Source organism: Nothobranchius furzeri, chromosome 11, assembly GCF_043380555.1.
Source record: "Nothobranchius furzeri strain GRZ-AD chromosome 11, NfurGRZ-RIMD1, whole genome shotgun sequence".
In the NCBI taxonomy this organism is placed as follows: domain Eukaryota; kingdom Metazoa; phylum Chordata; class Actinopteri; order Cyprinodontiformes; family Nothobranchiidae; genus Nothobranchius; species Nothobranchius furzeri.
Genome location: NC_091751.1, coordinates 24,943,424 through 24,960,580, shown reverse-complemented (window position 1 = coordinate 24,960,580; position 17,157 = coordinate 24,943,424). Strand labels below are relative to the sequence as shown.

The following is a 17,157-nucleotide window of genomic DNA, read 5'->3' as shown; positions in this document are numbered from 1 at the left end:
AGAGTCACAGCCAGTGATCATGTTTTATTCTGTTTCATGTTACAGACACGCCTGTCACTCACTGTCAGAGTCGGCCCATTCAGATAGCTTCAAAGGCTCCACGGCCACAGCTCCATTAGCTGTACACACACTCACACACACACATACACACGCATGCACACACACACACGTGCGCGCGCACGCAAAAAAGTTTAATCATTTGTTCTTATAATTAATTCTCTCTTAATCTCTACATAAACAGCTCAACACTGCCACCTGCTGGCTTACACCAGTGTCTGCAGCCTCCAGCATATTTTAGGCTAGACAGTCAGAAAATGTTTGTTTTTTTAAACGCGCTGTTGCTTTCACAAACATGTCTGAAGGTTTTCATTCTAAATAAAAACTATTTCAGTGAGGTGAACACAGACCCTAATAAACACTGGAGTCCCGCTGTGTCTGTATGATGCTCTTATTTTGGCGAGCCACACTGCACCACTGCAGGTGTGCTTCCTGCTGTTATCATTGAGCGATAGAGTTAACGATGCTTTTAAATCTACCTCTTGTATTAAAGGCCCACGTAAAGGCCCCGTGTGTGAGATCCATTGAAATCATGATGAAAAACTGCGACTCTTTAGCGCCATGCAGTTCAGAGAAAGCATTGCAGCTACGGTGGCTCACTCATGAGTTTGACTGTATGATCAATTTCCAACCTGTGTAGCCTAACCCACACAAAGCATAGAACAAGCTACTCGACCTCTTTAAATAAGCATTTATAAGTATCAACTTACCAGTTCTGAAGGAAGCAAGCTAGTTCTGTTAGATCTTGAAGCTGTCTTTTTTTTTTTATTTAGACATTTGAATAACAAACATACATGGTATTGTAGAATATAGAAAGGGTATAAACATTCCACATCTTGTAATAACAAGTTGAACAAGTTATGTATACAACTACAAGTATACTTAAACAAAAAGGTATATTTTAGGAGAAAACAGATTAACAAAATAACTGGGAAAAAAATTGAAAATAAATAAATAAACAAAATAAAATGCTCAAGGTACAAATAAACAAGTAAATCAAGTGAAATTATACATTCGGCACAGCTCTAGTGTTTTACATGCTTTGGAGTTAGTACTGTTATTAAGATTCTTCAGATAATTGGAAAACAGGGCTGTAAAAGCAAATATGTTTGGACGCTGTTGAGAGAATTTTGTACAATGTATGTGAAATTTGGCAAAAATGATCAGAAGATTAATAATTTATATTTTTCCTGAAATAATTTTATCAGTATGTGAGAGGCCAAATAGAATATGGTGAAACTTCAGTTTACAAGAGGGATCAATTTTGGTGTTTATAAAATTATTTAGATCAATCCAAAATACATGTGTATAAGTGCAATCCCAAAATAAATGACATATTGTTTCCTCTGCATTGCCGCAAAAAGTACAAAGAGTATCAATATTTTTCTTACGTTTAACCAGATATGTCTTTACCGGATAACATCTGTGGATCAACTTAAAAGAAACCTCTCTTATCTTATTAGTTATAATAAATTTTCTTGGTAGAATCCAAGTGTTTTTCCAGTCTATATCATTGTAAATATTGTTCCAGTAAAATACAGCTGCAGGTTTGGAAACAATATCTCTTTGAATGATTTGTCTAATACATTGATTTGTGGCTTTATCACTCAATAAAGGACATATGTTACCGATGAATATGCTACTGGGATTTAGTTCTGGAATAATACAATTTCTACCCTTAGGAGCAGACACCAATAACCTTCTCACTCCATCTGGTATTGCATCAAAAACTACAGCGTATTCTCTTGGAGTGACAGGAAAATCATAAACAAACAAAAATTCCTTATAGGAAAATAATTGACCATCATCATTCAGTAATTGACTTACAAGTAAAATATTTCTATCAACCCATTTTTGAATATATAATGATTTATTCTTAAATTTAATATCCTGATTGTTCCAAATGAAATATTTATGGGGAGAAAAGTTGTGAGAGTATATCATTAACCAAGATGATAAGAGTTGACTATGAAAGTTGGAGAGTTTAATCGGTAATTTAGAGATATTGTAATTGCATCTTAGCAGAAAGTGCAGTCCTCCAAATGAGTTAAAGATGTGGTTGGTAACAACGTTCCAAATTGAACTGGGATTTTTTAAAAAGAGTTTGATCCATTTGATTTTAAAAGACGCGTTTAAGGAGGTGAAATCTAAAGAGTTTAGACCGCCAAAACACAATTTGTTTATCATTACATTTTTTTTAATATAATGTATTCTCTTTTTCCAAATGAAGTTAAGTAATATTCTATCAATTTTTGTGCATAGTTCTTTCGAAACATCAAGTGCCTTAGCTGCATAAATAAGTCGGGAGAGGCCTTCAACTTTGGCTACCAAGGATCTTCCTGTAATGGATAAATCTCTTTGAAGCCAAAGATTAAATTTATGTTGTATTGCAGTTATAAGAGGGTCAAAATTTTCAGATAATCTGGCATCTTGGTCTTTTTGAATGATAATACCAAGATATTTAACCTTATTTTTAACAGGGACACCTGATATAATAGTATCCGTGCAGAATTTAACAGGGAGAAGTTCACATTTTGGAATGTTGAGTTTAAGACCAGAGGCTATTGAGAAATTATTGACAACTTTGAGAGCTTCATCAACTTGATATTTATCTTTTAAAAAAAGTGTTGTGTCATCCGCTAGTTGAGTAATAGATAGTACTCTGCCAGCAATAGAGAGACCCACCACACTGCTATTTTTAAAGTGAATAGAAAGTAACTGCATAGGAAGAAGGAAGAGAAATGCGGAAAGTGGACAGCCTTGCCGGATCCCACGGTTGATATCAAATCTTTTCGTTGTACCAAATGGGAGTTTGATTGAGCTATTTGCATCTGCATATAGAGTTTGAATTGATTCCTTAAAGATATTTCCAAAACCGAAAATGTCAAGTGCTCTGAACATGAATTCATGTTCAATGGAGTCGAAAGCTTTATAGAAATCCAAAAAAAGAATGAAACTATTATCCGTGATTAAATCTGAATAATCCAAAATATCAATTACCAGTCTTATATTGTTAGTTATGTGTTTACCAGTCATGAAACCAGACTGTGTTTCATCAATGATATCATTCAGTGCACATTTTAACTTTTTAGCCAAACACATAGCAATTATTTTATAATCATTATTCAGCAGTGAAATAGGTCTCCAATTTTCTATCGAAAGGATGTCTTTTTGAGGTTTTGGAATCAAAGTAATTAGCCCCTGAGTCAAAGAAGGAGGCAGCTTGTTATTATCAATGCTTTCAATATATACTTTATGTAAAAAGCACGACAGATCCTTTGAAAATAATTTGTAAAATTCCGAAGTCAAACCGTCATTCCCTGGACTCTTATTAAGCTTCATTTTATTAATAGCCTCTTCAATGTCTAGTATTGTGGTGGGGGAATCACAAATGGCTTTATTATTGTCACTAATAGTCTTAATATTACTTAAGGAGTTAAAAAAAATTTCCATGGCTTCTGTAGAAAGATTAGATTTATATAAATTTTTATAGAAAAGTTCACAAGTCTTGGAAATCACTTGAGGGTCTTGTGTGATGATCCCGTCTGTACAAAGTTTAGTCATGCTGGCAAGAGCATTATGGTGTTTTTCTAATTTGAAAAAATAGCTAGAGTTTTGTTCTCCCTCTTCAAGCCATTTCCTTCTTGACCGCACAAAGGCACCTTTTGCCTTGTAAATATATATATTATCTAATTTTAATTGTAGAATTTGAAGTCTGTTCCGGTTATCTTCCGATAAATTATCAGGTGATCTAGACAAGGTAATAATTTCAGAAATTATTTCTGACTCTTCTTTTTTTTATTTTTAACTGTTTCAGCTCCCCTTTTCATTAAAAGGGACCTCAATTCAAATTTCATTAGCTCCCAATTTTTACAAAAAGTATTTTCAACACATGCCTTGTTCCAAAACTCATCTATTTTTGTTTTAATTTCCTTTACCAAAGAATCATTCAGTAGAAGAGAATTATTTAATTTCCAATATGAATTCACTCTTTTAGATGGTTTTCTAGCACACAAACATATCTCCAGAAAAATTGTTTTATGATCTGTCAAGGGTGTTGGCAACATTTTTGATGTAGAAACATATTCGGATAAAGGATCAGAAATTAGCCAATAATCAATACGAGACTGTAAGGAGCCAGATCTATTTTTCCATGAAAATTCCTTAATTGTTGGATTTTTGATTCTCCAGATATCAATTAGGTCTCTTTCGTTTATAAAATCCAACATGTAATTACTACTCTCCTGACTTTTACTTGGCCATCTGTCTATCATGTCATTGAGTGAATGATTCCAGTCTCCTCCTAATATAATCTTTAGATTAGCAAATTTACTTATTAAAGACTCAATTTTTTCATTTATAACAAGTATTAGGTCAATATTCTCCTGTTTGTTATTATAGCCGTAAATGTTACCCAATAAGAGGGTCTGATCATTAAAAAAAACAACCAGCAAAATAAAATGTCCGTTTGGATCAGTTTCTGACAATATAAATTTTCCATTAAATTTATGTTTTAAGATCAGAGTTCCCGCTGAATGATTTGTGCCATGAGACATCCATAAATCTTCACCCCATTGAGATTTCCAGAAGTTAGCGTCCTTAGGTTCAGAATGAGATTCTTGTAAGAAACAAATGTCAGTATTCAAACTTTTAGCATATAAAAACAGAGCTTTCCTTTTGGTATTGTCTCTTAGTCCTCGAGCATTAAAAGAAATAAAAGATAAAGATGAAATTTTGAAAAGTAAATAAAGATTTTACCCTGAGAAGAGTGTGTAAGCTTCAGAGAGAGCAGAACTACTCTGTCTAAAAAAGTGCTTCACAAAACAATTTAGCAGCAACAGCATACTATAAGTCTTCAGAACAATAGGGGAACGAGACCTTGAGGTATATCCACAACTGGGCTGGAAGAGATTTCAGTGAATTTCTTTTCTGTTCACGAAAGCACGGGCTCCCACGAAGTAGGCAATTTTCCCTTCCTTACGTGCTTTCTCCACCTGTGGCCATAGTTGGTTGCGCCTCTCTCGGTCCTCGGGAGAGAGATCTTCTTTTAAATGGAGCTTCCTTGTCTTCAGGTAGTCAGATCGCTTCGCCGCCTTCCAGATGATGTCTCGAAAGTGTCTCATAGTAAATTGCAGGATTATGGCGCGATGCAGTGGTGCAGAAGAGGACTCACGTCGTCGGCCGATTCAGTGGACTGAATCGAGTACCTCCGGGAACTTATCTCGGTGGCCAGGATCCATGTTTTGGCAGATTTCAATAACCTTACTGCGTACATCTTCTCCTTCTTCTTCAGGTAGACCGTGAAGTCGCAGGTTCCATCTTCGTTTATACCGAGACAACTCCAGCACTTTGTTTTCCAGTGTTTGAATGTTCTCTTCTGCTTTATCCACTTTTACTTCAGTACGAGACACTTTTCCTTTTAGCTCTCTGAGATCTTCTGAGATAAAGTTAATAGTAACCTTCAGGTCGTTAATACTCTTCTTGATGTTAGCTCCTTGCTCTTCGATAGCCATCTTGAGCGTCTTAATAATGCTTTCCGCCGTGTCAGTTTCCATCACTCTTTTCTTACCAGGTTTTGACGGGGAGGAAGTAGGAGTAATAAGAGTTCTCTTATTTGAACTCAGGTTTTTTTACATCACATACAGCTAGAAGTTTGCACCTTAGGGTTCGTTTTGCTGCTTATAAAGGAATTTTAAGACGGAGCAAGTTCTGTAAAGACCGTTCACAGCGCCGCCATCTTGGGGACCCACCTCCGATCTTGAAGCTGTCACGATTCACACACGGAGGAGGGGTGACGTCAGCCAGGAGGTCAGGTGTTGTGAGAAATCGTGTTCCCCTGAAATATTCTGTCCCCCCGTGTCGGGAGATCGCACTTCTGGCTATTTTCACAACTTTTGTGATAAACTTTTATGGGAAAATGATGTAATGTAATGTAATAATATTATGCTTGTGATTTTCTATCTGTATTTCCTCCTAAAACAATTGAAAAGATACAGTAAAAACATTCTTGTTCACTCTTTTGCAGCAAGCTTATTTGTCATTTTAGAAAGTTATGTAAAAAGGATGTAATCTCACTCAGTTTAACCATTTAAGGTAGTTTAGTCCTCATAATGAACTATAAGCTCTGTGAATTTGGAAATATTTGCTCTTGACTGCCTATGGGTAACAGAATATTTCAGGGGAACATAATTCCCCACAACACCCGTTTCACATGGATCACGGTGCCTTGATGTAAATGTAACCGAGCATTCCAGAAAGAGATGGGAGAAGATATAGGGTTGTGGTTGCTCAAGAAAAGGTTGATAACCGTGAACTCTCAGGATCGCTTTATTTAATGGCACCATTAACAACTCCACTTCAACTTCTGTTTTTTTTCTCTTTTCAAACATCACATCCTGTCAGAGCACCTTAAAAATAAAAGTCCCACAAAAGTGGGTTACGTCTCCCCCACACAAAAAAAGTCCACGTTTTCAAACAACAGAAAAAAACATGAAAAGAGAGGAGAGGAGAGAAAAAAATTAACAATAATAATAATTATAACAATAAGTCAAAACAATATCATAAACAACGACCCCCCATCAACTGCAATAAAACATAATAACTCACAACAAAACATTATACACAAATCACCCAACAAGGGCCCATCACCAGAAAAAAAACCCCTCAGAACCCAAAGTTTTATTTATTTTTTTCCTTCGCAACAACAGTCAGTAATAAGTGACAAAGTTCTTAAACCAACCCGGTGGTCGAACAGCCCTTCCCGCATGTCCGAGATGACCCAGCCCCAATACCTCTGTCACCTCGTCCCCCCACCGCGAGGATGCGTCCAACGTGGGACACCGACGGACCGCTGAGGGTGGGACAGGAATCAAACCCAAGGTGTATGGTTTCAACTGATCGTAATGAACCACTTGGGGGGGGGCTCCATCAATGAGGAGGTCACCTATGCGATACACATGACCCGTTACCCCTTCTGAGTCCAACACACCTAAGACCTTGAAGGGACCCCTCCAATGGGGAGCCAGTTTCTTCCTATCCTCCCAAGGGTTACAAAGCCACACAAGATCCCCCTTCGAGTATGGCTGATGGTGGGTACTGGTGTCGTGATAAAGTTTTTGTTTCTCATGAGCCACTGCTGCGTTTTGCCTCGTGTTGGCAAAGGCCACCTCCAACCGATCCCTCATAACCGACACAAAGTCCGCATGTGACAGGGGAAGATCAGAGGGCACTGCCTGCTTCGGAACCAGCACATCCACCGGAACACGTGCCTCCCTGCCATGGATCAGATAATAAGGAGTGTACTCCGTGCACGGTTGTGTGGTATGCAAAAGCTTCTTGCTTCAAATGATTGTCCCACTCACCCCCACAGGACAACAATGACTTAGCCAGCTGATCAATGAGTGTACGGTTAAACCGTTCCACCATACCATCTGACCTGGGATTGTATGGCGCAGTACGCGTTTTATCAATGTCCAATAATATACACAGTCGTTGTATAATCTCCGCTTCAAACTGTTGACCCTGGTCGCTGTGAACAGTTTCAGGGATGCCATGCAACAGTATATAGTCTTCAAACAAACACTGAGCCACAGAGTGAGCAGTTTGGTCCAACAGAGCATACAGGTTGACAAATTTAGAGAAATAATCCTCTATCACCAGCACATATCTGCTCCCCTTCGATGTCACTGGGAGTTCCAGAATGTCCATAGCAACCCTCTGAAAAGGGCGAACAGACTCCAAACCTCCCATCGGGGCATGATGTTTCGGCACAGGACTCCTGCGAGTCTGACACGAAACACACTGCTCGCACCACTGGCGAATGTCCTTGAGCATAGATGGCCAGTAACAGAGGCCTCTAGCCCGCTCCCACACTTTTTCAGCAGAGAAATGTGCCGCTACTGGACCGCCGTGCAACTGATACAAAATGTCAGGGACCAGGAATGCAGGTACGACCACCTGATACAGTGCTTTCCCTACTGGAGAAGAGTTCACAGTTTGGCACAACAATCCATTCACCAATGACAGCCTCTGGAACTCAGTCCACAGCTTTCGGAGCCACTGGGAGCCACCCCTCACTTGTCCCCGGGCTGGACGAGAGCCTCCCTGTTCCAACCAGTTTAGCACCACCCTGATATCGGGGTCATTCCGCTGTTGCACTAAGGCCCCCGGGCCTTCATCCTTAGACTCAGCGTGTCCGGGGACCAAGCACGGTGGACCCGAGACATTGGACTGGAAAGGTGTGTCCACCACATTCCCTACTGCAGTAGCACTGTCCACATCCCGATTGGGGCGCCTTGAGAGCGCATCCGCATTTGTATGTTGTTGGCCCTGTTTGTGCTGCAACACCCAGTTGTAAGGATCCAACTCCAGGATCCATCAAGCTCTCTTCCCCGACGGATCTTTATCAATGGCCAAACCTCGAAGCCCCAATAGCAGTTTGTGGTCCGTTATTATGGTGAAGGTGGCGGACCCGAGGTAGTGTCTGAACTGTCGAGTGGCCCATACCACCGCCCACAGCTCTTTGTCAAACGTGGACCAGCGTTTCTGGGTGCTAGTCAACGACTGGCTAGCATACATCACTACTCTTTCAAGCCCACCATGATCCTGAGCCAACACCGCTCCTACAGCTTCCATAGAGGCGTCCGTGTACACTTTAAAAGGAACAGTAAGTCCGGCATGGCCACCACCGGGGCTGACGAGAGCACTGTCTTTAAATACTCAAAGGCCACATCACAGTCCTCGTTCCATTCAAATGAAACACCTTTACATGTTAAATGATGCAGTGGAGCAGCACGATGAGCAAAGTCTTTGACAAATTGTCGATAGTAAGAGCATAAACTGAGAAAAGCCCTCACCTCAGTGGGCGACTGTGGCGTGGGCCAGGTTTTCACCTTGTCCGTGTTTCTGGGGTCTGGCTGTAGTCCGTGACAGGAAACTACATGGCCCAAAAATACCACATGATCTCTGGCCAAGTGGCATTTACGATGGTTAAGCCTCAGACCTGCAGCTCGGATTCGAGAGAACACCTCTCGCAACCTGGCTACATGCTCTTCGAACGTAGGGCTAAATATCAACACATCATCTAAATACACCATACACATGTGCCACGGGAGCCCCCGCAGAACCATCTCCATCATGCGCTGGAAGGTGGCAGGTGCGTTAGTGAGACCCATAGGCATAGACTTCCACTGGTACAGGCCCCGCTCAGTAGTGAAAGCAGTTTTTGGGCGGTCCTCCTCGGCCACATCAATCTGCCAGTAACCAATGGAAAAGTCCAAAGTACTAAACCAACGGGACCCGGTCAAAGCATCTAGCGTATCATCCACCCGAGGCAAAGGATGGCAATCTTTTACAGTGACACTGTTCAACCTTCGATAGTCGATACAGAATCTCCAGTCACCGTTCTTTTATTTTTCACCAAAACAACCGGAGAAGCCCAGGGGCTACAACTCTCTTCAATCACCCCATCTGCCAGCAGGGTGGTTACCTGTCTGTTTATTTCCTCCCTCTTGTCAGGCGAGGTCCGGTAAGCCCGCTGTTTCAAGGGGGGATGGTCACTGGTGTTAATGCTGTATTTAATAAGGGTGCACTTCACTGTCACTGCTCTAGATTGGCTAAAAATATCTCCATATTCAGTTAGCAGTGCTTCCAGCTGTCCCATTTGTAACGGGCTGGCAGCAGAATCCATCAGCGACACGGGGGGTCTGTCAGTACCGCGGAAGGCACCGTTTCTGGAAGGGGGTCACTACATCCCACTCCTCTACAGAAAATAACTCACCAAGATGTGTACCTTCTCGTAGCGTCATGTCTTGGCTGGTAGGATTAAGCAGTCGAGCCGTAGTAATGCCTTTGTCTACCGAAGCGAGAGTATGAGCCACCACACACTCACTCTTACTTTGAAGATTGGGTTCTAGGTATCGACGAACGTGAGGAGTTGTCCAACTGGCCCCGCAGGAGAGACGTGTACTGGGACCAGCATCTCACTAAATGGCGGTAATGTTAGGGGGGACGTAAGAGACACATTGCAGCAGGTTGGAATCAGATCCTCCTGTTTCAGCAACTTCACATCCATACCCCACAACTGCAATCTACCACAGCCAAAATCCACTAGTGCGTGGTGTGATGTCAGAAAATCCAGACCCAACAGAGCTGTCTGGGTAGACTTACGGAGCACATGAAAAACATGTTGCCACGACTGAGAGCCCAACCGTAAGGTAGCAGTAACCGTCCCTAATGTATCCAGTAACTCCCCATTTACGGCCTTGGCCGCGATAATATTCATGCTGAGCGGTCGTTGGCGGAGAGCTGGAATAGACTGGCTAAAATCTGCACTGATGAACGATTCCGTGGAACCTGAGTCAATCAGAATGTTCAGTTCAGTACCTGCAATGCTCCCTCGCACGTAGGATGAACATGGTTCCCCCGCTGGGGAACAATTTACCATGTGCTCCCAGTGTGGTAGATCAACATCTTCTTCCCAAGGCCCTGTAGGTATCGTAGCTGGTGTCCGGGCCATGACAACAGGTACATCCCATTTCCCCACTGCTGCACAGGCTCCTCTCGCCCTGGAGAGAGGAATCTCACTCCTTGTCGTCTTGTTGAACCACCAGGTGGGGTGTCCTTCCGCCATCCTGGACTCTGGCCCCTCGGCGAACTGGAACGATCAGCGTAAGGAGTTGGAGAGCGTCTTCTTGATCCGGCGTCCTGGTCGGTGCGGCGCTCTCGCCAATTTGGAGTATTTGGCTGATGATGTGGGTTATACTTGGGACGCAGAGATAGGCAGCCCGGACCCCCACAGTGGCACCGACATGATTCCAGCCGGGGGGAGGAACAGTCGTTGCTCCTCTCTCGACCCTTCAGTCTCTCGTTCTCATATGACCGCCTTCGAAGGTCTTTTCTCATTTCCTTCATCTCCTCGGTCAGCTATTCCACTACTCGTTGCCAGCGAGGTTCCTCCGAAACAGAATGCACTAAGGCAGTTGCACTCTTACTGGGAGGAGCCCCCCCAGCAGGATGGGGGTATTCAATCTTTAAAGTTTCACGTGCTACATCACAGCGGCCTGCAATGATTAAGGCTTCCTCCAAATCAGTCGCTCCCTGTTCCTGACATTTAGCTCAGAGGCAGGTATCTAGTCCTGCCAGGAATTGGCGAAACTTTTCTTCCCTCTGAGCAGCTTGTCCATAATTAGGGAAAGCTTCCTCCACCAGCTTCCCTACATCAGCCGCATAGACATCTAGACTTTCACCAGCGGCGCGACAATGAGCAGCCAAGTTAGCTCTGAAATTGTCCAGAAAATGTCGCTGTCTGAAGGCTTCCTGCAGCCGTTCCTTCACCGCATTGTAGTCTGCTTGCACTGCCGCAGGTAAACTGTCCCACAGAAGGAACGCGGCTTTGGACACTCTGGTGGGCAGGAATCAAGCCAGTTAACAGTCATATGCACTCTCGGCACCCTCTACTAGTGCTCTCACCGCCACTTCATATTGACAAGACCAGCAAGAGAAACTCTCCCCATCCTCTCCAGAGAACACCGGCGGAAGCTCAATGTTCACGCTGCTAGTGCGTGGTTTGTCCGGGCGGGAGAGCCTGTACTCCAGCGGGTCTTCATCACGTCCCCACATAATTCCTGGAGATTCAACCACTTCCTACCAGTAAACGTATCATTGTACATCCTATCTATACTGGTACAGCTAAGCTAACCGCGAGTTAGCAGAGGCTAACTTCAACAAGCTAACGGACTCAGTTACTGTCACTGGAAAATAGCTGGGCTTCGGCACTGACACAATCCCACAGCTGCCACCAATGTAACCGAGCATTCCAGAAAGAGACGGGAGAAGATATAGGGTTGTGGTTGCTCATGAAAAGGTTAATAACCATGAACTCTCAGGGTCGCTTTATTTAACGGCACCATTAACAACTCTGCTCCAACTTCTGTTTTTTTTCTCTTTTCAAACATCACATCCTGTCAGCAGCACCTTCAAAATAAAAGTCCCACAAAAGTGGGTTACATAAACAAACTGGCTGCCGCTACCAGCTTATATGGATGTGGAGCGATCACTGGCTGATCGTTAACCACGGCTGGTGAAGGAGTGTTGGTGAGCCGGGGACACGCTGGAGATCAAGTAAACGATGTTGACTTATCCACCAGCTAATTGTGGCTCACGGCTGGTGTGATGGGCGTTACTGAACATATGCAGCTTCCTTGTGTTGGACATGATGAGGAACTGACTAATTTTTTGTGTCTTTTGATTTAATTGTTTATAATGCAAACTAACAATTACAGCAACGATATAGCTATTATTTTATACTTCTTAGTTGAATTAGCAGACTCCATGCTTCCAGGGCACACTGCTGCCCTCTGCTGGTTCTTTCAGGTTTCAGTCAGTGCAAATGGGTAACGTGGAGCTCGTATGTCCCTAAACAGCTACTGTATTTTAAGATGGTGGATGACCATGGAGCGTCGACAACAGTTTATGTATATAAAAATGTATAATTTCAAGTTGAGAGGAATATTTAGAATTGATGTTGGTGAGAAATATTAGTAAAAAACGACACGTTTGTGAACTGAAAACACGGGATTTGATAGTAAACTGATACAAATATCACACACTGGGCCTTTAAACACAAATACTCAGCTCAGCTGTAGGCTAAGGGGGTTCTGTATCTGATGCTGCACCACATCAGCCCAACAGGTGCTGCTGTGAAATCACCTGACGTGATCGTGGTTCCTATGAATTGTGGGTAATGAGTTTACTGGTAGAGCTCCATCAGAGCTCCTCATGTTCTAACAGTAAAGTCAGGTTTCAGTTCCAGGGTTTGTATCAGTAAAACCAGAATTTATTGGAGCCTTGAAAACTGATCATGGCGCAGCAAACCTGACTTTAACCCCCCTCTCTCCGTCAGATCCTACGGATCTGTACAAGATACACTCCCGACCAGGACACCATGACCTTTTCAGACGGACTGACCCTCAATCGGACACAGATGCACAACGCCGGCTTCGGCCCGCTCACTGACCTGGTGTTCACGTTTGCCAACCAGCTGCTGCCCATCGAGATGGACGACACGGAGACGGGCCTCCTCAGTGCCATCTGTCTCATCTCAGGAGGTGAGCAAGCTGGGGAGGGGTTGGGTCAGCTGCAGGAACACAACATCACAAAAGTAAAGATCTACAAGAAGAAAAGTGATCTTCTAGGATATTGTAAAAGCTGGATATCTAAACTATAAGGTGTCAGACATAAATATGTAAATTCACTGTTATTTGTTTTAAATAAACAAAACTGAAACATACAAAGCTGTTCAAAGAAACCATGACAAAAGTAAGATCTCAGTCTTGTGAAGCACATAGATGTGGATATTCTTTCCATGCTAGCATGGTGTTAGCGTGTTCTCCTCACGCAAGCATGGTGTTAGCATGTTCTCCTCATGCATGTGTGGAGTTTGCATGTTCTCTACATTCATGCGTGGAGTTAGCATGTTCTCTACATTCATGAGTGGAGTTAGCATGTTCTCCACATGCATGTGTGAAGTTAGCATGTTCTCTGCACTCATGTATGGAGTTAGCATGCTCTCTACATTCGTGTGGAGTTAGGATGTTCTCTATATTCCTGTGTGGATTTAGTATGTTCTCTATATTCATGTGTGGAGTTAGCATGCTCTCTACATGCATGTGTGGAGTTAGCATGTTCTCCTCATGCATGTGTGGAGTTAGCATGTTCTCCTCATGCATGTGTGGAGTTAATGTTCTCCTTATGCATGTGTGGAGTTATGTGTGGAGTTAGAATGTTCTCCTCATGCATGTGTGGAGTTAATGTTCTCATTATGCGTGTGTGAAGTTAGCATGTTCTCCTCATGCATGTGTGGAGTTAATGTTCTCCTTATGCATGTGTGGAGTTATGTTTGGAGTTAGCATGTTCTCCTCATGCATTTGTGGAGTTAATGCTCTCCTTATGCATGTGTGAAGTTTGCATGTTCTCCTCATGCATGTGTGGAATTAATGTTCTCCTTATGCATGTGTGGAATTAGCATGTTCTCCTCATGCATGTGTGGAGTTAATGCTCTCCTTATGCATGTGTGAAGTTAGCATGTTCTCCTCATGCATGTGTGGAGTTAGCATGTTCTCCTCATGCATGAGTGGAGTTAATGCTCTCCTTATGCTTGTGTGGAATTAGCATGTTCTCCTCATGCATGTGTGGAGTTAATGCTCTCCTTATGCATGTGTGAAGTTAGCATGTTCTCCTCATGCATGTGTGGAGTTAGCATGTTCTCCTCATGCATGTGTGGAGTTAATGTTCTCCTTATGCATGTGTGGAGTTAGCATGTTCTCCTCATGCATGAGTGGAGTTAATGTTCTCCTTATGCATGTATGGAGTTAGCATGTTCCCCTTATGCATGTATGGAGTTAGCATGTTCTCCTCATGTATGTGTGGAGTTAATGTTCTCCTCACACATGCATAGAGTTAGGATGTTCTCCTTACGCATGCATGGAGTTAGCATGTTCTCCTTATGCATGTGTGGAGTTAGCATGTTCTTCTCATACATGTGTGGAGTTTATGTTCTCCTCATGCATGTGTGAAGTTAGCATGTTCTCCTCATGCATGTGTGGAGTTAATGTTCTCCTTATGCATGTGTGGAGTTAGCATGTTCTCATGCATGTGTGGAGTTAATGTTCTCCTTATGCATGTGTGAAGTTAGCATGTTCTCCTCATGCATGTGTGGAGTTAGCATGTTCTCCTCATGCATGTGTGGAGTTAATGTTCTCCTTATGCATGTGTGGAGTTAGCATGTTCTCCTCATGCATGTATGGAGTTAATGTTCTCCTTATGCATGTATGGAGTTAGCATGTTCCCCTTATGCATGTATGGAGTTAATGTTCTCCTCATGCATGTGTGAAGTTAGCATGTTCTCCTCATGCATGTGTGGAGTTAATGTTCTCCTTATGCATGTGTGGAGTTAGCATGTTCTCATGCATGTGTGGAGTTAATGTTCTCCTTATGCATGTGTGAAGTTAGCATGTTCTCCTCATGCATGTGTGGAGTTAGCATGTTCTCCTCATGCATGAGTGGAGTTAATGTTCTCCTTATGCATGTATGGAGTTAGCATGTTCTCCTCATGCATGAGTGGAGTTAATGTTCTCCTTATGCATGTATGGAGTTAGCATGTTCCCCTTATGCATGTATGGAGTTAGCATGTTCTCCTCATGTATGTGTGGAGTTAATGTTCTCCTCACACATGCATAGAGTTAGGATGTTCTCCTTACGCATGCATGGAGTTAGCATGTTCTCCTTATGCATGTGTGGAGTTAATGTTCTCCTCATGCATGTGTGAAGTTAGCATGTTCTCCTCATGCATGTGTGGAGTTAATGTTCTCCTTATGCATATGTGAAGTTAGCATGCTCTCATGCATGTGTGGAATTAGCATGACCTCCTTATGCATTTGTGGAGTTAGCATGTTCTCTGCATGCATGTAGATGCATGCATCATTTAATGATATACAGGTTTATAACTTTTAACATCACATAACCTGTTTTATTTCATACATACATCTATCCCATTGGGGATAGATGTATGGGGATTGGGGGGGGGCTATCTCCAGCAGTCTTTGGGCAAGCAGGCAGGGTAGACCCTGGACAGGTTGCTAGTCCATCGTAGTTATTTCACACAAATCAGAGAAAAAAAATCAGGGAATTTCTAGGATTTTCTCATAATCCTTTAGCCTCCATGTGCATTAGTACAGTATTTGAACCTGATGCCATTGCCACAGTGGCTGCGCCGGGGGGCGCTATCGCTACCCCTGGATTAGTCATTGCACCCCCATAGCACCCCTAAGTAAATATTAGATTTTTTTTTTTTTACAATTTAATTTTCATTTAACGTGTGGATGTGATAATATTTAACATATATATATATATATATATATATATATATATATATATATATATATATATAATAAGCCTTCCTGCCATCAGCTGATTTCTCCAGATTTGTCTGTGCAAAAGAAAATGCTGCAGGCACACAGTTTCTTCAGGTCCTGCAAATACTGCTCGCTAGTGTAAGCCGTAGCTGCGCTGGGTTGAACTGACTGATACTGCTGGTGAAGCGGCAGGGTCACTTGTCTACCTGTCATCATTTCAAACGGGGAGCTGCCTGTAGACTCATGAGGAGTTGTCCATATTGCCATGAGGGCCAACGGAAGCTTAACATCCCAGTCTCTGTGATTAGAGGACACGTATTTCTTAAACATGCCGACAACAGTCCTCATGGTCATACGGGCCACTCCTCATGAGTCTACAGGCGTCTCACCGTCTAGAGACTCGCCTCAGGCCGGCCACCTGTAGTAAACCTCTTTAACCATCAAAGATTTTGACACGTCGTCAAAACCTTTTTGCACCTGCAAAGCTGATGAGCAAACAGTTCCTGCAGAAACAAAGCTGATATTGTTAGACTCCTTAAGAGTCCGTCAGACGCACGGTTCCATCCAGCTGTCGTGACCCGAGACATCTTTGGACTGAAGAGTCTGTACCACGGTATTCTACAGCCCTCCGGTGCCAGCGGTCAGCCGACCCCTGCGACTTTCGGATCCACCAAGAGGGTCTCTCCAAAACGGGTGAAGTAGACATGACAGATCGCGTCTGATGTTCTTCTGATGATAACATCTTTATAGTTTAGAGCAAACCAAATTCTTTTCACCAGAACTCAGCTTACTTTGATAAGGAAGCTCTGACTGACTTCGCATTCACACATAGGTTCCTTCATCACGTTTAGTTACATCCCCTCAAAGTAAATGCTTACGTAATTAGTCATGTTTTAATTGTTTGTAAAATAAATTCTTACTTTTATAAACCTGACTCTTTATTGAAGTAACACGAAGTGTGGTTGATCACTGAAAAAGCAAAGAGCCTAGATCTTCTGATAATTACAGTAAAGACCTAGCAGGTTCATATTTTATATTTACATAGAATATTACATCTTCCTGGTCATAACAAATAAAAATCATCGATTTGCCTACGCTACACCTAAACACACACACACCTGCACAAAGATTTAGTGTAGTTTCACAGCTTCGCTCTCCTTACAGCTGTCAGTCCTGTTGGAGCTCAGCC

The 17,157-nt window shown here is 42.6% G+C and overlaps 1 protein-coding gene across 2 annotated transcripts in view; it reads left to right on the top strand.

Moving 5' to 3' along the window:
* Positions 1–17,157, top strand: part of LOC107383247 (retinoic acid receptor beta) — a 289,762-nt gene that overhangs the window by 262,495 nt on the left and 10,110 nt on the right. For both annotated transcript variants that reach the window (XM_054745637.2, XM_054745639.2), the window contains one exon: positions 12,959–13,163. In XM_054745637.2, the coding sequence (XP_054601612.1) occupies positions 12,959–13,163 (205 nt within the window). The remainder of the gene's footprint in view (positions 1–12,958; positions 13,164–17,157) is intronic.